Source organism: Chlorocebus sabaeus, chromosome 16 (assembly GCF_047675955.1).
Source record: "Chlorocebus sabaeus isolate Y175 chromosome 16, mChlSab1.0.hap1, whole genome shotgun sequence".
Classification (NCBI taxonomy): domain Eukaryota; kingdom Metazoa; phylum Chordata; class Mammalia; order Primates; family Cercopithecidae; genus Chlorocebus; species Chlorocebus sabaeus.
The window spans coordinates 77659456-77681741 of NC_132919.1; the positions used below are offsets into that span (position 1 = coordinate 77659456).

Sequence of the window (22286 nt, forward strand, 5' to 3'; positions counted from 1 at the left end):
TCGATCTCCTGACCTCGTGATCCGCCCGTCTCGGCCTCCCAAAGTGCTGGGATTACAGGCTTGAGCCACCGCGCCCGGCCTAGGTGCGGGTTATCTTGAAAGCTACATTCAGGCTCATGTTTACCCCTCTGCGGATGCATGATCAAGGAAAGTACAGGTGATAGAAGGAAAAGAGGAAGATTTGGGAATGTGAGGCTCCGGTGTTCTTGGGTTTTGCTCGCAAATGAAATGAGACAGCCATTCCTGCCCTCTCCCCCGTTGGCTGCAGGCCTGCACAGAGATCGATGCCATCAGCATGGAGAAGAGGCGCATCCTGCAGCAGTGGGCCACCAGCCTGGTGGGCATGAAGCACCGTGACGAGGCACACAGGGCAGTGCTGGAGGCACTCAGGTACTTCAGGGCCACAGGCGGCGAGGACACGCGGGAACCCCAGGGGTCCGTGGCAGGCCCGCCCCACGCGCCTCCTTCTGGGTCCACCGGATCTCTGGGACAGAGGGTGCACCTGGAGCCCCGGGTCCAGGCTTCCATCCGGAAAGCTCCCTCATTGTTTGATAAGATTTCAGCGATTCTTAAATCCTTTCCAACACTGTGGCACTGGGAGGAGCGAGGCTCTTCTGCTCAGATTTCCTGGCAGGATTAAGTAGAAACAGAGAGAGCAGGGTAAAGAGAAAGGTCTCTTTGGGAGGTAAAGGGTCCCTTTGATTTGCAGTATCACCACCTGAGTGCGGAAACCCCATCTGTCCAATTGTTCTGCCTGAGGGCTGCATTCCAACCGAAATTCTGTTTTAATCTCCAAAGGAAAGGGAGGAAGAGGCCTCCTCCGGGCATCCCGTCACTTCTGGGGATGGATGCGTGGCTCGGGGCAGGGCGTTGGAGACACAGGTGCTGCCTTCATTCCTAAAACCACCCAGGGTGACCAGGTGTCCGGACCCGGAAGGCAAAAGCTGGGCACTGTGGTGGCACGTGGCTCACCCGCTGAGCTTTAACCTCGCCTCCACCTTTCGTAGTTTCCAACCCTTGTGCCTAGCACAGAGCCTGGCATATAACAAGCGCTCAAGAAAGGCTGGACCAAGGAATGAGGGACAGGCTGGTCCCACAGCACCCACAGCCAGGTGGCCCGCAGCAGTCACACAACAAGGAGATGCGTTTCCTTTTGGGTCCTGGGACTAAAGAAACAAAATGAAACCGTTTTGTTTTTAAATGTTTTTAGACCAAAACATTTTCATATGAATAATGCTGGATTAAACATACTGATTTCTGGCCGGTCATGGTGGCTCACACCTGTAATCCTAACACTTTGGGAGGCCGAGGCAGGTGGATCATGAGACCAGGAGTTCAAGACCAGCCTGGCCAAGATAGTAAAACCCCGTCTCTACTAAAAATACAAAAATTAGCCAGGCGTGGTGTGGGCGCCTACAATCCCAGCTACTCGGGAGGCTGAGGCAGAAAATTGCTTGAATTTAAAAAAAATTACATAGCACCCTGGTGAGCATAGCATTCCTGGACCTGGTTATCTACAGCAACACCACAATAACAAAGGCACGCGAACACCCTCGATGCCCCGGGCAGAAAGCTTCCCCGTAGAAGTATCCCAGTGGAATGCCACGTGGTGGCAAGGCGGGAATGAGCGGTGTTTGTATTTTGACTTGGGAAGTGCTCCAGGACACGCTGTTAAGTGGAAAAAGCAATGAGGTGCAGAACAGTGTGTGTGGTGTGCTCCCACGGAGCATAAGAGGGAAGGAAGACTCTGGACAAACGTATACGCTTTCTTGTGATTGCACATAAATTAGGGAGGGGATCCCAGAAAACCAGGAGCCTTTGCTTGTCATGGGAGGGGGTGCTAGTGACTGCGGGCTGGGGAGGAGGAGACCTGATTGAATACGATTTTTACAATGTTTTGCAACCAAAAGGAAGCCATGTCTCTGAGGGCAACGAGGACAGTTTGCAGAGAGGACGCTGGTTAGTCTGGGATGAAGGGGAGAGCTGGACCACAGAACATCTCAGAGGTGGCGCCTTCCCCTGGGGACACTGCGGGGTTCACAGGCCATGAGCCTTGGAGAGTCAGGCTAGGTGCTGGACGCTCAGAGAGAACCCAGCCTTGACTTTTCTCAAGGCCCGTGGCAGCTGAGCAGTGTAATTAATAGTCAGGTATTGAGTCCTAGCATTGGGGCAGGAGGAAAAAGCCGCCCATGTGGGCAGATGGCCAAGTCCTCTCGTCCCGGTGTGCTGGCAACCCCCGTGACACAGGGAGAGGGGCCCTTGTCCGGCCACAGCTGGCTCCGGTTCCTCTACCTGCATCTTTACAGGGGAAACCAGGCTTCAACCAAACATCGCCTGTATCAAACCACAGTGTTCCCTTTGGCTTTATATTGTTGACTCATGAGAGTGAAGGGAATGACTTTTTTGTTTTGTTTTGTTTTGTTTTTGAGACATAGTCTTGCTCTGTCTCCCAGGCTGGAGTGCAGTGGCGCTATCTCGGCTCACTGCAAGCTCCGCCTCCCAGGTTCACACCGTTCTCCTGCCTCAGCCTCCCGAGTAGCTGGGACTACAGGCGCCCGCCACCACACCTGGCTAATTTTTTGTATTTTTAGTAGAGACGGGGTTTCACCGTGTTAACCAGGATGGTCTCGATCTCCTGACCTAGTGATCTGCCTGTCTCTCAGTCCCCAAAGTGCTGGGATTACAGGCATGAGCCACCACGCCCGGCCTAATTTTTTTTATATTATCCATCAAGCCTGGAATGTCTGGGTCTAGCGGGTATTGCTAAGTAGGATTGTGACAGTCACACCCCCGGCAGCAGTGTTTCAAAGTCCCCTGACAGCTCAGCGTGTTGTCACACTTTAGGACTGTGCCAATCAGATCAATGAAAAAAATAGATATCTTGTTTTATAAAACATGTATGCACAGAATGTTCAGTGAATATTTTAACCAAATATGTACATGCACAAACACTTCATGAATGAGAGAGCCCCTGACTTCACCTGCAGCTCAGTGCACCAAGGCCCCGTGGAGGAGTGAGGCCCATCTTCTATTTATTTTATTTTTATTGTTTTTGCAATGGAGTCTCGCTCTGTCCCCCAGGCTGGAGTGCAGTGGTGCCATCTTGGCTCACTGCAGCCTCTGCCTCCTGGGTTCAAGCGATTCTCCTGCCTCAGCCTCTAGAGTAGCTGGGATTACAGGCATGCACCGCCACGCCTGGCTAATTTTTGTACTTTTAGTAGAGAGGGGGTTTCACCATGTTGGCCAGGCTGGTCTTGAGCTCCTGACCTCAGGTAATCCACCTGCCTTGGCCTCCCAAAGTGCTGGGATTATAGGAGAGAACCACTGCGCCCAGCCAATCTTTTAAAATTGCAGGTCATGTAGGACATTGTGAGAAGTGTAAACAGTAATTGCAGAGATTTGCTGTTTGCACCCAGATAGATTTGAAGAAGCAACTTGGAGACAGGTTTAATAGGTCAGGGCCATTATTACAGAAATAAATTATTACATTGCTTAGGACTTCCAAGCTAGGAGTGCAGTGACTGAACTATACCTCAAATATTGACCTTGAGATGTTCAGATTTGTAGAGCATCTTAGAAAATGGTGACATTCCTGGCTGATGGTCAGGATGGTGCATACAGGACCAGTACCCTGGTGGCTGTCTGGGCATGTCTGGAGCCTTCATCCTGTAAGATCCCTGTGGGGCAGGACCCCTTGGTCCAGAAGCTTAGTTTTGCCATCAAACCGAGAAGGCACACTTATCGTGGAGTTAGTTTACATGAATCGAGCTCACCAGAACCTGACGTGTAACTGAGAATAACAGCCCATTCATGTGCATGATGAAATATAAAACCAAAGAGGCCGGGCGCGATGGCTCACAACTGGAATCCCAGCACTTTGGGAGGCCGAGGCGGGTGGATCACGAGGTCAGGAGATCGAGACCATCCTGGCTAACACGGTGAAACCCCGTCTACTAAAAATATAAAAAATTAGCCAGGCGCGGTGGCAGGCGCCTGTAGTCCCAGCTACTCAGGAGGCGGAGCTTGCAGTGAGCCAAGATAGCGCCAAAAAAAAAAAAGGAATATAAACACCAAAGAACCAAATGCTGCACACTTGGGCTAGCAGATTCTAATCTGTGGGGGAGGAGGACACAGGAATCGATGACGCAGACCCACTAGAGGGCAGAATGCCTGGGCCCCAGCCCTGCCTGCTTCCTGCTTCCTCCCCGAAGTTCATGGCCACTCCAACCACATGGGCGGGAGGTGTCCCCCAAGCAACCCTCACCCTGACCTTGGCTGCTTTCTCCATTCCATTCCCCACCCCTCCTCCCTCCTGACGCCTGTGGCATTTTTTCAGATAAGTTAATACCTTTGATTAGGTTCCAGCCGAACCTCACCCTTTCTCTTTTCCCATGCCTTCGTGTCTCTCTTCATCTGATGTCGAGTCTACAACCTAATGCTTTGAGGACAGTCTGACTTCCCTGTCCTTGGTGGGGGGTTGCTGTGGTGGAGGAGGCGGTAACCGTAATCTTGCCCCCGTGTCTCATACACAAGCTGCAAGCTTAGCTCAGAAGCTGTGCTTGTCTTGGCTGCTTTTTTTTTTTCTGTCTTCCCTGTTTTTTCAGGGGTTTTGCACACAGTCATAATAGTTCAGGAGAAACATGAAACGTGTTATTCTGTTTCCTGTTTACGTCAACCCAAGGAAGCTGAAGCGGCCCGGCGCGGTGGCTCACGCCTGTAATCCTAGCTCTTCGGGAGGCTGAGTCGGGTGGATCACGAGGTCAGGAGATCGAGACCATCCTGGCTAACACAGTGAAACCCCGTCTCTACTAAATATACAAAAAGTCATTCAGGCGTGGTGGCGGTCACCTGTAGTCCCAACTACTCAGGAGGCTGAGGCAGGAGAATCGCTTGAACCCGGGAAGTGGAGGTGGCAGTGAGCCAAGATGGCACCACTGCACTCCAGCCTGGGCGACAGAGCGAGACTTTGTCTCAAAAAAATTTTAAAAAAGAAAGAAAACTGAGGGCTTGCCCTAATCTCCTAGACTTACTTTTCCCTCAGTCCTGATGATGGCAGAGACGACTCCTCAAAGGCTCTTCCCCTTGGTGTGGAGTGCCGGAGCCTGCCCTGGGGAGGGAGGACAGGACGGAGAAAGACCGAATGCAGAATTAGAGCCAGTCAACAAGCAGGCAATTTCACATTTCCTGGGTGACAGGCCCCAGGCTCAGCTCGGTCTGGTGTAGCCCGTCAAAGGGGACACTGTCCTTGCCCCCAGCTGGTGGAGGAGAAAGGAGTGGAAGGCAGTGTGGGATGGGTTGGGTGTGGGCATTGCCACAGTGTCCCCAGCAGGCCTCCTTCTAGCCTGGGGATCTGGCAGGTAGGGCCCAGTCACCACCAACGTCCCATATACCCAAGGACACTGGTGACCCAGCAGACCTGAGGCCACAGACCAAAGACAGAGTAACAACCCCCTTAGAAATGTGTTCCCATGGGTGGGCATAGTGGCTCCTGTCTGTAATCCCAGTGCTTTGGGAGACTGAGGCAAGAGAATCCCTTGAACCCAGGAGTTCAAGACCAGCCTGGGCAACATAGTAAGACCTTGTCTCTAAAATAAAATATAAAAAATAGTCAGGTGTGGTGGTGTGCGCCTGTGGTCTCATCTACTTGAGAGGTAGAAGCAGGATGATCACTTGAGTTCAGGAATTTGAGGCTGCAGTGAACTGTGATTGCACTACAGCACTCCAGCCTGGGCAACAGAGCAAGACCCTGTCTCTCAAAATTTTTTTAATTAGCTGGACATGATGGTGTGCACCTGTAGACCTGTAGTCCCAGCTACTCAGGAGGCTGGGTGGGAGGATTGCTTGAGCTCAGGAGGTCGAGGCTGCAGTGAGCCGAGATGGTGCCACTGCCCTCCAGCCTGGGCAACAGAGTCAGAACCTGTCTCAAAAACAAACAAACAAAAATAAATGTCCCCAGACACAGGGACATGGGTGAGGCCCGTCAGGACTGCTGTGGTAGCTCACGGTGTCCCGTCCCTCCTTCCCACCGGGGAATGACCGTGCTTGTGAGCACATCCCCTGTCCATCCGGGCCTGCCTGTGGGAGCTGGACACTGCCCTCCCCAGCAGCCAGAAGTCCTGAAGGAGCCGTGTGTGACCCTCGAGACCAGACCAGCCCCACCACACCAACCCTCCAAAGACCACGGCGGTCCACGGAATCCAACATGGGTCCCAAAGCGAGGTGAATAACCACGAGGCACCCACAGTCAGCCCCTTCCCATCACGTATGCAGGGAAATGGCTCACTTCCACTCTCAGAAAACAAAGCCTGGACGGTACTGTACTTGGGGGCAGATAACCTAATCAGAATTCACACGCCCTTGGGACTTGGAGCCAAAAACACCCGTCCTCTTACCTGCCTTTGTCCTATTTCCTGGCAGGAAATACAGGGGGCAGACAGGTCTTGGCCCGCAGCCGCCGCCCCTTTACCCCGAGATGCAAATCGGTCAGCCGCACTTCCTCGCAGCCTCCTCCCAGGCCCTCAGCTGTGGCCATGGCTGCCAGGCAGGCCAACCCGAGGACAAAAGCCGTGGGCAGCATCCTGGGAGAGAACCCGGCCTTGACCACAGGCTGCTGGACACCTCCTGCGTTCCCCCCTTCATCCTCAGAGGCCCAGGGCCCAACACCTGGGGCATAGTCTAGATTCCATATGTTCTTTTTGTTTTGTTTACAGACAGTCCCTGACTTAACAATTTTTGGACTTTACCATGGTATTAAAGCAACAGGCAGGCAACAGAAACTGGGCTTCGAGTCCCACACAACCTCCCTGGTTTTCAGCACGGTATTCAATAAATTACATGGATGCCCAACACTTTGTTATCAAACAGGCTTTGTGTGAGATGATTTTGCCACCCATAGGCTCATGGGAGTGTCCTGAGCATGTCTGAGGGAGGCTGGGCTGAGCTGGGGCACCTGGCAGGCAATCTGCAGGAAGTGTATTTTGGGTTTTTTGTTTGTTTGTTTGTTTGAGATGAAGTTTCACTCTTGTCGCTCAGGCCAGAGTGCAATGGCTCAATCTCAGCTCACTGCAACGTCCACCTCCTGGGTTCAGGCAATTCTCCTGCCTCAACCTCTCAGCTAGCTGGGATTACAGACATGCACCACCACCATGCCCGGCTAATTTAGTATTTTTAAAAGAGATGGGGTTTCACCATGTTGGCCAGGCTGGTCTTGAACTCCTGACCTCAGGTGACCTACCCCCTTGGTCTCTGAAAGTGCTGGGATTGCAGGCATGAGCCACCACACGCAGCCTGCATTTTGGACTTATGATATTTCCAACTTACGATGGGTTTGCCGGGCTGCTCCCCCACCGTAAGCTGACGAGAACCTGTACTTTCTATTGGTGCCTGCTAATCTACGGAGTTTTTAAAGTGCGATTTAAAAAAAAAAAAAAAAAAAAATCCTTATCAAGGATAAGTGATTGCATTACAGGACATTTGAAAATCAGAGAAAAGGATTTTAAAATACCATCGTCTTTCTCCTTTTGTGACAAGGAGACTCGTTAGCATGTCCTCGCACTCTCAGGCACGCGTTTCCTCCCCCAGCCCCCCGCCGGCATGTTAGGAGTTCTGTCAAACAGTTTGTAAGTGTATCTTTTTAAATCAGACAGCTTATTTTTATTGTCAAATTTAGATATTTATAAGGCCGCTCCTTCCTAGAAAAAGAAAATGAGTAACTTATTTACTTGAAGTCAGGATTACTGGGGATAATTTATGTACAAAATTGCATACCTCCAGCCCTGGCAACCGCTGTGCCGCCTTCTGTGCCTATAGCTCTGCCATTTCTAGAATGTCATATAAATGGAATCGCACAGTCTGTAGCTTTTCTCGTCTAGCTTCTTCCACTTGGCATCATGCTTTTGAGACCCACCCATGTTGCAAGATCAGTGGTCTGTTCCTATTTATTGTTGAATAGCATTCCCTTGCATGGATACATCAGATGTATTTGTCCATCCACCAACTGATGGACATTCGGAATGCCATGAAGAAAGCTGCTGTGACTGTTCTGAACAGATCTTTGTGTGGATACCTGTTTCCGTTTCTCTTGGATAAAGACAGGCGCATCTCGTTTCAATGTGTCTCACCTTCTCCTACTACATGGAATTGCTTTTTTTTTTTTTTTTTTTTTGAGACGGAGTTTCACTCTGTCGCCCAGGCTGGAGAGCACTGGGGTGACTGCAGCTCACTGCAACCCCTGCCTCCCTGGTTCAAGCGATTCTCCTGCCTCAGCCCCCCGAGTAGCTGAAACTACAGGCGCCTGCCACCATGCCTGGCTAATTTTTTGTATTTTTTAGTAGAGATGTGGTTTCACCGTGTCAGCCAGGGTGATCTTGATCTCCTGACCTTGTGATCCGCCCACCTTGGCCTCCCAAAGTGCTGGGATTACAGGAATCACATTTTTTACAAATTGAAGGTTGATGGCAGCTCCGTGTGGAGCAAGTCCGTTGGCACCATTTCTCCAGCAGCCTGTGCTCCGTTCCTGCCTGTGCACCACACGTTGGTTGTTCTCATATTGCAGACTTTTTCACTGTCATCGCCTGGTATGGTGATCTGTGATCAGTGACCTTTGACGTTAACTATTGTAATTGGTTTTCGGCAAAGCCACGGACTGCCCCCATTTAAGACAGCAAACTTAAGACATGTTGTGTGTGTACACCTCCATCTGCTGCCCACCCAGGGTTAGTGGAACATGCAAAGCTCAGAGGGTGAAGGCAGGGGTGGTCTCTGCTGAGGCCGGATGCCCAGCTAATTTTTGTATTTTTAGTAGAGACGGGGTTTTACCATGTTAGCCAGGCTGGTCTCGAACTCCTGACCTCAGGTGATCTGCCCGCCTCGGCCTCCCAAAGTGCTGAGATTACAGGCGTGAGCCACCGCGCCCAGCCCCAAAATATAACTTTTAATGGCAAAACTGCAATTACTTTTGCACCGACCTAATATCAACATTAACAGAAGTGATTGTAACCCCTGTGGATGACTTTGAGGGTTCAAGACTTCAGTGCAGAAAGTCACTGCCAATGTGGTGGAAACAGCAAGAGCTAGAATGAGAAGCAGAGCTGAGATGGGATGGAATCGTTGCGTTCACGTGATCAAACTTTAATGGATGAGGAGTTGCTTGTTATGGATGAGCAAAAAAAGCGGTTTCTTGACGTGGAATCTGCTCCTGTGAAGATGCCATGTGCGTTGTTGAAATTAACAAAGAATTTAGAATATTCTGGGTGGGCATGGTGGCTCACGCCTGTAATCCCAGCACTTTGGGAGGCCAAGGCGGGTGGATCACGAGGTCAGGAGATCGAGACCATTCTAGCTAACACGGTGAAACCACGTCTCTACTAAAAACACACACACAAAAATTGTGGTGGTGGGCACCTGTAGTCCCAGCTACGCAGGAGGCTGAGGCAGGAGAATGGCATGAACCCGGGAGGCGGAGGTTGCAGTGAGCCAAGATTGCAACACTGCACTCCAGCCTGGGTGACAGAGCGAGACTCCGTCTCAAAAAAAAAAAAAAAAAACACACACACACACAGAATTTAGAATATTCCATGAACTTGGTTGATAAAGCAGCAACAGGGTTTGACAGGATTGACTCCAATTTTGCAGGAAGGTCTTGCGTGGGTAAAATCCTATCAAACAGCATCACATACTACAGAGAAATCTGTCATAAAAGAGGAGTCAATCCATGTGGCAAACTTCACTGTTGTCTTATTTTAAGAAATTGCCATCCAGGTGGGGTGACTCACACCTGTAATCCCAACACTTTGGGAGGCCAAGGCAGGCGGATTATTTGAGCTCAGGAGTTGGAGACCAGCCTGGGCAACATGGTGAAACCTCATTTCTACAAAAAATACAAATATTAGCCAGGTGGGGTTGTGTGCACCTGTAATCGCAGCTACTCAAAAAGCTGAGGGAGGAGGTGGCTTAAGCCCAGGAGGCTGAGGTTGCAGTGAGCCAAGATCACACCACTGCACTCCGGCCTGGGTGACAGAACCAGAGCCAGGCCCTGTCTCAAAAAAAAAAAAAAAAAAAAAAAATTGCCATAGTCACCCCAGCCTTCAGCAACCACCACCCTAATCAGTCAGCAGCCAGCAACATCAATGCAAGACCCTCTACCAGCATACTTTATCAAGTATGACTTGATAAAGGCTCAGGTGATTGTTAGCATTTTTTAGCAATGAAGTTTTCTTTTTCTTTTTAAAAATGGAGTCTCATTCTGTTACCTAGGCTGGAATGCAGTGGTGTGATCTCAGCTCACTGCAACCTCTGCCTCCTGGGTTCAAGGGATTCTCCTACCTCAGCCTCCTCAGTAGCTGGGATTAGAGGTGCCCACCACGACACCTGGTTAATTTTTGTATTTTTAGTAGAAACGGGGTTTCACCATGTTGGCAGGCTGGTCTCAAACTCCTGACCTCAGGTAATCTGCCCACCTCAGCCTAAGTGCTGGGATTACAAGTGTGGGCCACCACGCCCAGCCTGTATGCACTGGGGAACCAAAAACAATTGTGTGACTTGTTTTACTGTGATACTCGCTTAATTGTGGTGGTCTGCAACTGAACCCACAGTATCTCCAAGGTCGGCCTGTACCTAGAAGTGAGGTTCCAGCTCAACGTGCATTTTACTTTATAACAAGTGCTTGCAGGCCACAGTGGCTCACACCTGTAATCCCAGCACTTTGGGAGGCTGAGGCAGATCGCTTGAGCTCAAGAGTTTGAGACCAGTCTGGGCAACATGGCAAAACCCCATCTCTACCAAAAATACAAAAAATTAGCCAGGTATGGTGGCACATACCTGTAATCCCAGCTACTCAGGTGGCTGAAGCAGGAGAATTGCTTGAGCCTGGAAGTGGAGGTTGCAGTGAGCCAAGATTGCACCACTGCACTCCAGCCTGGGTGACAGAGCGAGACTCCGTCTCAAAAACAAACAAACAAGAAAACAACTGCTGCAATGTTTTCCCAAGTGACTCGTTCCAATTTGCATTTTCTCCAGCAGTTTATGAGAGTCCCAGTTGCTCCACGTCCTCGCTAACATTTGATATTACCAGTCATCTAATTTTAGCCATGAAATATAGCCATTAGCAGATGTGTGGTGGCTGACGCAGGAGAATGAGGTGAACCCGGAAGGCGGAGCTTGCAGTGAGCCAAGATCGCGCCACTGCACTCCAGCCTGGGGGACAGAGCAAGACTCCACCTCGAAAAAGAAAAGAAAAGAAAAGAGTTCTGGCCGGGCACGGTGGCTCACACCTGTAATCCCAGCAACTCAGGATGGTGAGGCAGGAGGCGGCTTGAACCCAGGAGGCGGAGCTTGCAGTGAGCCGAGATCGTGCCACTGCACTCTAGCCTGGGCGACAGAGCGAGACTCCGTCTCAAAAAAAAAAAAAAAAAACTCTCTAAGGGTCACGAAGATTTTCTCCCAGGTTTTCCGCTAAAGTTTTCTAGGTCTCGCATTTAGGCATCTGGTCCATTTCAAGTTCACTTTTGTTGTGGTATGAGTGGGGTCCAGGCGCAGGTTTTGTGTGTCTCTCTCTAGTCGTCCCAGCAGCGCTTGTTGAAAAGATTGTCCTGGCCGGGCGCGGTGGCTCAAGCCTATAATCCCAGCACTTTGGGAGGCCGAGACGGGCGGATCACGAGGTCAGGAGATCGAGACCATCCTGGCTAACACGGTGAAACCCCGTCTCCACTAAAAAATACAAAAAACTAGCCGGGCGAGGTGGCGGGCGCCTGTAGTCCCAGCTACTCGGAGGCTGAGGCAGGAGAATGGCGGGAACCCGGGAGGCGGAGCTTGCAGTGAGCTGAGATCTGGCCACAGCACTCCAGCCTGGGCGACAGAGCGAGACTCCGTCTCAAAAAAAAAAAAAAAAAAAAAGAAAAGATTGTCCTTTTCCTGTTGAAATCCTGTGACACGTTTGTCAAAGATCCGTTGATCGTGTGTGTGTGTGTGTGTGTGTGTGTGTGTGTGTGTGTGTGTCTGTTTCCGGACTCTCGATTCTGTTCCGTTGATCTTTTTGTCATTCTTTCACTAATACCACGTTGTCTTTCTAACTAGAGCTTTACGGAAAATCTTAAAATCAGATAGTCTGAGTCTTTGATGTTGTTTTACAAACTTATTTTGGTTACTCTGTGTCCTTTAGGTTTCCATTTAAATGTTAAAACTTGCTTGTCAGTTTCTGGGGGAAAATGCCTTCCGGGATGCGACTGAAATTACATTGCGTCCATAGATCAGTTTGAGGAGAATTGAGGCCTTAATAATATTAAATTTTCTGCTTCATGGACATGGCAAATCTCTCCAGTATCTTCTTTTTTTTTTTTTATTTTTGAGTCAGAGTCTTGCTCTATCACCTGGACTGGAGTACAGCGGAACAATCTCAGCTCACTGCAACCTCTGCCTCCGGGGTTCAAGTGATTCTCATGCTTCGGTCTCCCAAGTAGCTGTGACCACAGGTGCACACCACCATGCCCGGCTAATTTTTTTTTGTATTTTTGGTAGAGATGGGGTTTCACCATGTGGGCCAGGCTTCTTTTCTCTATTGATAGTGTCTTATCCTTCGAATAAGTGTTTATTTGAATATTCAAGAAGTACTTTCTTCTTGGACTAGAATAATACCTTCCATATTTTTCTCACATCGATCCCCAAGTCTTTCAATTCTCTTTTCCAAGCAACCTGTTACTGTTTCATAAAAGCCTTTCCAGATACATTTCATGCATGCATATGCATTATTCTGAGGCGTTTCTCTCCACTTAAAAATCACCCGTGGCAGCTTGGTGTGTTCCGCTCTGTACCTCGGTTTTTCTTGTGCTGTGTCTTAGAGTTATTTCACATCAGAACACACAGAAATTGCCGTTGTTCTTTTCAGTTCTCTTCACACTGTGTTCTAAATGATGCCCGTGCCATAATTTAATCATCCTCATCGATCCGTAATGAGGCCCTTTCCTGTTTTTTGTCTTTTTCTGATGTCATCAGTGTATCAATAAATATCCACACACATTAAACATAGATACTGGATGGCCAGGCGTGGTGGCTCATGCCTGTAATCCCAGCACTTTGGGAAGCCAAGGAGGGCAGATCACTTGAGGTCAGGAGTTCAAGACCAGCCTGGCCAATGGGGCGAAACCCTGTCTCTACTAAAAATACAAAAAAAAAAAAAAAAAAAATTAGGTTGGCCTGGTGGTGCATGCCTGTAGTCCCAGCTACTCGAGTGGCTGAGGCATGAGAATCACTTGAACCCAGGAGGCGGAGGTTGCAGTGAGCCGAGATCGTGCCACTGTACTCCAGCGTGGGTGGCAGAGTGAGACTCTGTCTCAAAAAAAAAAATAGAGACTGGATGACCGGGCGCAGTGGCTCACGCCTGTAATTCCAACACTTTGGGAGGCCGAGGCAGGTGGATCACTTGAGGTCAGGAGCTCGAGACCAGCCTGGCCAATGTGGCAAAACCCCATCTCTACTAAAAATACAAAAATTAGCCAGGCATGGTGGCGCACACCATGTAATCCCAGCTACTTGGGTGGCTTGAGGCTGCAGTGAGCTGAGATCATGCCATTGCCCTCCAGCCTGGGTGACAGAGTGAGACACCATCTCAAAAAAAAAAAAGAGAGAGAGACAGAAAGGAATGTTTAAAGTACAGCAGAACATCTCAGAATAATAGGAAAACATGCCTCACATACAAACAAAACTTCAAATCCTCATGCTGAGGCGTGAGAATCACTTGAACCCAGGAGGCAGAGGTTGCAGTGAGCCAAGCTCGTGCCGCTGCACTCCAACAAATACAGGATTTGAATCTGTATTTTAGATCTGATTATCCGATATCTGTGTTTTAGAGCTTGATATTAATGACAGGTATCTCATCGCAGCATGCTAAGGGGAAAGACAATAGAATTTGAAGCGCGCCCGCTGGTGTTCCCTCAGCCACACCATTTCCTGCGGACCTTGGGCTAGTGATTGGAATGCTCTGAGTCTCAGTGGCCACATCTGTAACGCTGGACTCTTTCCTTCCTAGGACTATTGTCATGGTTAAGGCAGATGGGCAGATGAGAACCCCCAGCCCAGCGTCTGACCCATGTGTCGCTTTCCTTCTCCCCATAATCATAGTACAAAAGAGTTGTCAACGTGGACTTTCCATAGGTAATAGTTCTGTTCATCCATTTGAAAATAATAGTTGGCCGGGCGCGGTGGTTCACGCCTGTAATCCCAGCACTTTGGGAGGCCGAGGTGGGCGAATCACAAGGTCAGGAGATCAAGACCATCCTGGTTAGCACGGTGAAACCCCATCTCTACTAAAACTACAAAATATTAGCTGGGCGTGGCGGCGGGCACCTGTAGTCCCAGCTACTCAGGATGGTGAGGCAGGAGAATCGCTTGAACCCGGGAGGCAAAGCTTGCAGTGAGCAGAGATCACACCACTGCACTCCAGCCTGGGCGACAGAGCAAGACTCCGTCTCAAAAAAAAAAAAAGAAAGAAATAAAATAATAGTCAAGATTTGGTTATTTGGTGCAAAATACAGTGAGGGAGAAGGAACGAGGCCCAGTGTTCAATAGCATGTCACAGTGACTACGGTTCACAGTAAATTAGTGTATATTTCTGAATAGCTGGAGAAGATCTGGAATGTTCTCAACACAAAGGAAGGATCGTGTGTGAGGTGATAGATGGCCAGTTCCCCAGATTTGATCGCGACATGCTGTATGTTTGTGTCAAAATATCACATGTCCCTCTCAAATATGTGCCAATCTATCCATAAAAATTTTTAATAGAAACATTTTTTAAAGATTTGGCTACTATTTAAAAAGTTGGTTTCCTGCTGGGTGCAGTGGCTCACGCCTGTAATCCCAGCACTTTGGGAGGCCAAGGCAGGCACATTGCTTGAGCTCAGGAGTAGGAGACCAGCCTGGGCAACATGGTGAAACCCCATCTCTACAAAAAGAGTTTAAAAATTAGCCGGGCATGGTGGTGCACACCTGTAATCCCAGCCACTCAGGAGGCTAAGGCAGGAGAATCACTTGAACCCGGGAGGCGGAGGTTGCAGTGAACCGAGATCACACCACTGTACTCCAGCCTGGGTTACAGAGTGAGACTCTGTCTCAAAAGATAAATAAAAAAGAGTTGGCTTCCTAATTTATTTCTCTATGCATTGAGTTCTACTTAGTGAGCTCCCTCGTGTGGGGCACAGCTCTGTGCACTGGCTCTCTGATGTCTCACACGTAACTGGCTCTCCCCCCTCCATTTCTGTAGAGAATGCCAGCATCAAGCCAGGTCCATCAACAGTGAGATTGAGGCCTATAAGAAATCCATCATGAAGGAGGAAGAAAAGAACGAGAAGCTGGCGAGCATCCTGAACCGGACAGAGACGGAAGTCAGACTGCTGCAGAAGCTCACCACCCAGTGCCTGACCAAGCAGGTGGCCCTGCAGAGCCAGTTCAACACGTACAGGCTCACCCTGCAGGACACAGAGGATGCCCTCAGCCAGGACCAGCTGGTGAGGCCGGGCCCGCCCCACAGGTCACGCCCAGCACGCTGTGGTGCCTCTTCAGGCACATCTACCCTGTGGCTCCTCCTCTCCAGGAACAAATGATACTCACAGAGGAGTTGCAGGCCATCCGCCAAGCCATCCAGGGCGAGCTGGAGCTCAGGAGGAAGACGGACGCTGCCATCCGGGAGAAGCTGCAGGAGCACATGACCTCCAACAAGACCACCAAATACTTCAACCAGCTCATCCTGAAGCTGCAGAAGGAGAAGGCCAACATGGTAGGCCCCTGCCCCAGGGTGGGGCTGTGCGAAGTCACCTGCAGCCTGGGCATGTGAGGGCAAAGGCGTACTGGGGGCGGAGAGGGCGGAGTCAGTGTGAGCAGAGGGCCCTCATGTGCTCACTCCTTTCCATGGTGTTCCGGTTGTAAGGGTGATACATTTTTACTGTAGAAAGCCTAGAAATAGGCCAGGCGTGGTGGCTCATGCCTGTAATCCCAGCACTTTGGGAGGCCGAGGCGGGTGGATCCCCTGAGGTCAGGAGTTTGAGACCAGCCTGGCCAACATGGTAAAACCCTGTCTCTGCCAAAAATACAAATAATTAGCTGGGTGCGGTGGTGCGCACCTATAATCCCAGCTACTCGGGAGGCTGAGGCAGGAGAATCACTTGAACCTGGGAGGTAGAGGTTGCAGTGAGCTGAGATCATGCCATTGTACATCAGCCTGGGTGACAGAGCGAGACTCCGTCTAAAAAAAAAAAAAAAGAAAAAGAAAGAAAACCTAGAAATACAGAAAGGCATAAAGAAGAAAATGAGACAGCTCTAGGCCCACCATCCAGAGGCAACTTTTTTTTTTTTTAATTTGGTAAATTTCCTTCTGGAAATTTTTAAGACAGAAATACATTTGCACCCACCCACAAACATACACATGTAGTCATTCTCACACATGCAAACACATTCACACACACGAACACACATGCAATTGCACATGCCCCCACGCACACACAAGGAAACGCAAACTCACACATACACACACACCACACACACAAACTCCTACACACACACACACACTCAAACTCCTACACCCACACATACACTCAAAATCCTACACACATACACACACTCAAAGTCCTACAAACATACACACTCAAACTCCTACAAACACACACACACACACAAGCACACACCTTATGCAGCACTGGACTCAGGCCCATTTTCTTTTTCTTATTTATTTATGTATTTTATTTTTTAACACAGGGTCTCTGTCGCCTGGGTGGGAGTGCTGTGGCACAATCACAGCTCACTGCAGTCTCGAATCCCTGGATTCAAGTGGCCCTGCCACCTTGGCCTCCCAAAGCCCTGGGATTCTGGGCCTGTGCCACTGTGCCCAGCCCCCAGATCCATGTGCATTCTTTGTGATTAATATCACTGAGCTATGACACAGAGAGAATGGGAGTCAATGAATCTTTGCTACTTGTATAGCTTTTCATTTTGCTGTATTGACCGTATTCAACATAACATTTCCTCATGCCACCAAATATTCTTCAAAAACTTCAATTTTCATTTCTGTATAACATCTTATCCTACCAATGTACATATTTTGTTTACTAAGTCTCTTGTTAGGCACTTCAGGCTGTTTCTCGTTTTTATTTTATCTTATTTTATTTTGTTGTTATTTGTTTATTTTTTTGAGATGGAGTTTCGCTCTTGTCACCCAGGCTGGAGTGCAGTGCAGCCATCTTGGCTCACAGCAACCTCTGCCTCCCAGGTTCAAGCAGTTCTCCTGCTCAGCCTCCCAAGTAGCTGGGATTACAGGCATGCGCCACCGTGCCCGGCTAATTTTTGCATTTTTAGTGGAGACGGGGTTTCACCATGTTGGCAAGGCTGGCCTCGAACTCCTGACCTTGTGATCCACCCGCCTCAGCCTCCCAAAGTGCTGAGATTACAGGTGTGAGCCACCGCATGGCCAGCTGCCAGTTTAAGGCAGATTTCCCTGGGGGGCCCTGGAGTGTGACTTCAACGTCCATTCCATGGCAGGGCACCCCCGATTGTGAGCTCACGTTCACTTCCCCTGGGATCTTGCTTTATCCTTTATCGCCTGTGGTAGGGGGTGGAGGGGACTTGTGTCCTTAGAAAAAACAATTCCTTATTTGAATGGTTTTTTCTTTGCCTCTTCCTGAGGGGTAACCCTCCCCCACCGGCCTCAAGCAGGCCCCTTTGGAGGACCCCCCCAGAGGCTGCCACAGACTGCGCCATTTCCAGGGCACATCCCAGCAGTGGGGCCTGTCCAACAGTCCCCATTTTAGTCTCGGAAGAGTGACGGATTCCCGATGCCAAGCTCTGCTGGTTTTGCCCTCCTGAGGAGTGGGACAGGAGCTGGCCAGGCAGAGCTGAAGGGCGTGGTGGGTGTGAAGGAGCCTGTCCAGCTGTGCTGCTACACTGCCAAATCCAGTTCCCAATCCCCAGGCCCCAGGCCCCCAGGCCCCCAGGGCCCCCAGGGCCCCAGCCGAGCCCCTTTCTGGGCAGCCCGATAGGTCATACATGTACTGCTGCCAGTTTCCAGAAGAGGGCAGCAAAGAGTCTTGGACCAACAAATTCATCTATTACGACAATTTTCCAACGGATGCCAGTCCAGCTGTTGCAAACGGTACCTCCCACCCGATTTTTGAACTGCTCAAAGCCCCATGGGCTGATAGAAGGTGCGGTGGGGAGGCATATCTGGGAGGAGGAGCAAAGTGTGGATGGGCGGGACCACCCATCTGGAGCTGGCCGCCATGGGGTCCAGGCAATTAATCCAGGAATGGTGTAGATGCCTGGGGGGAGCCAGGGTGGGGTCCGCAGGGACCACAAACAGTCCAGAGTGGAGCAGGGGAGGCAGGCCTGGCTGTGACAGGGGGGAGGGACTGAAGGGGACTTGGAGCCACAGCCCCTGCAGGGCAGCTGGGGAGGGGGGAGGCAGGAGTCCTTGTGGGGCCCAGATCTCAGGGTGACCTTGGCAAAGGAGGAGGCTGCAAGCTGACATTGCCACACAACTCCAGACGCTGGAGGCTTCCTCTCCAGGTGGGCAGGGTCTGGGTTCCGTACTCTGGGGATGCTGGGTCTCCTGGGAAGTCACCTATGGTGGCCGGCGAGAGACATGGAGCCCACAGGCGTGGTGGGAGGAGAAGCTCAGATGGCCCTGAGGAGGCTGGGGTAGGCGGGACCCACGGACGTGAGAGAATTGAGGCCTTGTGTGGCAGGAGCCGACGGGCAGGGGTGGTCAGGACAGACACGGGGCCCGAGGCCACCTGTCAGAGCCACGCCCTGGGGAAGAGGACCCCGTCCCAGTGGTGACAGCATCTCCCTATTCCCAGAGCAGCTCTGGCCATACCATTGCAGCTGTGAGTGTCACTGCCTCACTCCTGATTCTCACAAACGTCCTCACAAACGTCCTCTCGATAAACCCCCCCATTGCCAGAAGGGATCCAAAGGAATCTGTCTTTTGCCTCCAAAGAGCCCACAGAGGAGGCCAGCACTGGCTGCTCCGACCTGCAGGACAGCAGGACGGGTCAGAACCCACAGAGGAACCAGTGTCCAACAATTGCTTCTTGCTTCATAAACCATGCTCCAAATGTGACAGAGTGTAGCACAGCCGTTAAAACTTAGAGAATGTTGTCAGATTAAAAAGCAGGTTAGCACCCAATGCGTAGAGTGTGATCCTATTTTTATTTTTGAGAGTTATATAGAAAAGCCTGGAAGGAAAAATGGATTCAGATGGGAACGGTAGCTAACTTGTGTCAGAATTGCAGGCAATTGAATGTGTTATCCTCTATTCTGGCCTGTATTTTCACATTTCCTCACAATGTGTGTGCTCCTGTTTAAGAAGTGTGTTAGTCACACTGCTGTAAGGAAATACCTAAGACTGGGTAATTGATAAAGGAAAGAGGTTTAATTGACTCACCGTTCCACATGGCTGGCAAGGCCTCAGGAAGCTTACAATCATGGCAGAAGGCGAAGCAGGCACCTCCTTCACAAGGCAGCAGGAGAGAAAGAGTGTGTGAAGGAGGAACCGTCAAACACACAAAACCATCAGATCTCGTGAGAACTCACTCACTATCACAAGAACAGCATGGGGGTAATGGCCCCCATGACCCAGTCACCTCCCACAGGGCCCCTCCCTTGACACGTGGGATTACGGGGACACAATTCAAGATGAGAGGTGAGTGGGGACACAGCGAAACCACATCAATAAGAAAAGTGAATACCATGATCTCTCTTTTCTGTAAAATCCAACATCTGGGTTCCAACAAGCAGGTTCCCTGCTGGGGCCTCGAGACGGCGGGAAATGCAGCCTCCTGCTCTCAGGACTGTGCGTTTGGAATTTCTCCAGAGGAACATCCTGACCGTCAGGGAACGGTGGATCGGTAAACTCGTCCCAGGCCTCTGGTGGGGGCAATATTCACAGGCATTTCTTTTCATCAATTCAGATGACACATCTTTCCAAAATCGACGGCAACATTGCCCAGACCACCCTGGACATCACACGCACCAGCAGCAGGCTGGACGCACACCGGAAGACGCTGCTGGAGCTGGACCAGGACGTGAAGAAAGTCAACGAGCTCATCACCAACAGCAAGAGCGAGATCTCCCGGCGCACAATCCTCATCGAGAGGAAGCAAGGGCTCATCAACTTCCTCAACAAGCAGCTGGAGCGGATGGTGTCCGAGCTGGGGGTGAGGTCCCTGGCAGGCAGACGCGGTCCCCAGCTGACTGTGGCGCCTGGCGGGGCAGAGCTCCCTCAGGTCCTCCATGGTCAGACCTGATGAACTCCTGGAAGGCACAGAACTGCCTCTTTCCCTACCTTCTTTACAGACAAAATGGCACGTGTGCCAAGCGCTCTAAGTCATATTTTTCTGCACAGGGCCAGAGAGTATTCAGGCTTTGCGGCCAGTTGGTCTCTCCCACAGTGACAGAGCTCTGCCTCCATAGCGAGGAGTGTAGCAAGGAGTGTAGATGAAACGTAAAGGAATGGGCATGGCTGTGTCCAATCAGTTGTTATTCAAGGCCACTGAAGTCTGAAATCCAAATAATTTTCACCCAGAACGAAATGTTCTGCTGCTCTAAGAGAAGTAGCCTAATGCGTTTGAGGCCTGATGCCATATACGTCATCCAGGTGCCTGTACTCTCAAAGCCCCTTTGGGTTCCAGATGCCATATATGTCATCCAGGTTCCTGTCCCTCTTTGAGGGACTCTCAAAGCCCCTTTGGGTTCCAGAGGCCCCACCCATCCTGCTGGTGCACCCACCATGGGGAAGCTAGAGGGGGCTCCAGAGCCCCTTAGTCGTATTTCCTCCAGCAGGGTCTGTGGCTTGCAACCCTGCTGAGAGCTAACTTGAGCCCCTCAGCCTTTGTCCAGTTTCATGACCTCAGGGGTCCAGACCCTCTGCAGCCCACTCACAAAGACATTTGAGCCCAAGAAGGCTAATTTTGCTTTTTTTTTTTTTTTTGAGACGGAGTCTTGCTCTATTGCCCAGGCTAGAGTGCAGTGTCGCCATCTCACTCACTGCACCTCCGCCTCCTGAGTTCAAGCAATTCTCCTGCCTCAGCCTCCCAAGTAGCTGTGACCACAGGTGTGCACCAGCACACCTGGCTAATTTTTGTATTTTGGGTAGAGACAGGGTTTCACCCTGTTGGCCAGGCTGGTCTTGAACTCCTAACCTCGGGTGACCCACCCGCCTCAGCCTCCCAAAGTGCTGGGATTCCACGTGTGAGTCACCACGCCTGGCCCCAATTTGGCTTTTTGATGAATATCCCATCTAGGGGGAAGAAGTGGGGCCCCTGGAGCTTGAAATCAAAAGGCTGAGCAAGCTGATCGAAGAGCACAACGCCACGACAGTCCAGGCCCAGGTGACCTGGTTGCGCCTGCAGCAGGAGATGGTCAAGGTGACACAGGAGCAGGAGGCACAGCTGGCCTCCCTGGACGCGTCCAAGAAGGAGCTCCACATCATGGAGCAGAAGAAACTACGAATAGAAAGTAAGAGCCGCCATGCCCATCCCTGCAGTGATGCTCAGACAAGCTCTGGGGCGGGGGCACCTCCCAGGGGAGGGACACTCAGTGGGGCACGTGGCTGGATTTGCACGCAAGCAGCCTTAAAAGCAAATAACAAACGCGCATGCTCCCCGTATTTTGTAAATGTGAACCACCACTGCCTGCCCAGCTGCCCAGTTCGCAGTCACAGCGGCAGAGTTGAGAAATACCATGAAATGTCTCCAAGCTCACAGACTTCGGAGCTCTCCTCGAGAGAGGAGCATGGAAGGTTATCATCCCCGCCAAGCCAGGGCACTCAGGTGGAAGCACTGGCACGGAAAGAGCCAGGGTCCTGCCAGGCGGGCTCCCGGTGCTGTCCCCGAATCATCTCCAGTTGGACTTAGAAAACCATTCTGCCAGGACTCCCTGACCCTTCTGAGGCCCAAGGGGCTGCCAAAGCGCCAGGGTGCCTGGAATGAGGGAGGCGGGCATCCTTCCTGGACCACTCTCCACCCACATGGCCACCTGCCGAGACATCCTGGGTCCCGCCTGGTCTTGGGTCAGGGATCTGTGCTGGTCAGGCCTGCAGCAAGGCCCCCATGGGAAATGCTGCCCAGACACATCGCGTGCCCTTCTCAGAGGTCCTGCTGCCTCTCGCCCTGCCCTTGGGTTGCCCAAACCCATCTTTTGGTGAGTAGCAAGTCCTAAAAGACCCTATGGAGCTGTCAGCTGAATATCGGTGTCCCAAGGCAAGAGGTGCTGAAACACCATGCTGTGAGATGGGATCACCCATGGAAAGG

At 50.9% G+C, this 22286-nt stretch overlaps 1 protein-coding gene across 1 annotated transcript in view; it reads left to right on the forward strand.

Annotated features, from left to right (window-relative positions):
* Window positions 1–22286, forward strand: part of CCDC40 (coiled-coil domain 40 molecular ruler complex subunit) — a 63761-nt gene that overhangs the window by 28517 nt on the left and 12958 nt on the right. Inside the window, exons 10-14 of the mRNA XM_037993233.2 lie at window positions 269–390; window positions 15251–15494; window positions 15581–15763; window positions 19947–20192; window positions 21279–21492. Of these exons, the coding sequence (XP_037849161.2) occupies window positions 269–390; window positions 15251–15494; window positions 15581–15763; window positions 19947–20192; window positions 21279–21492 (1009 nt within the window). The remainder of the gene's footprint in view (window positions 1–268; window positions 391–15250; window positions 15495–15580; window positions 15764–19946; window positions 20193–21278; window positions 21493–22286) is intronic.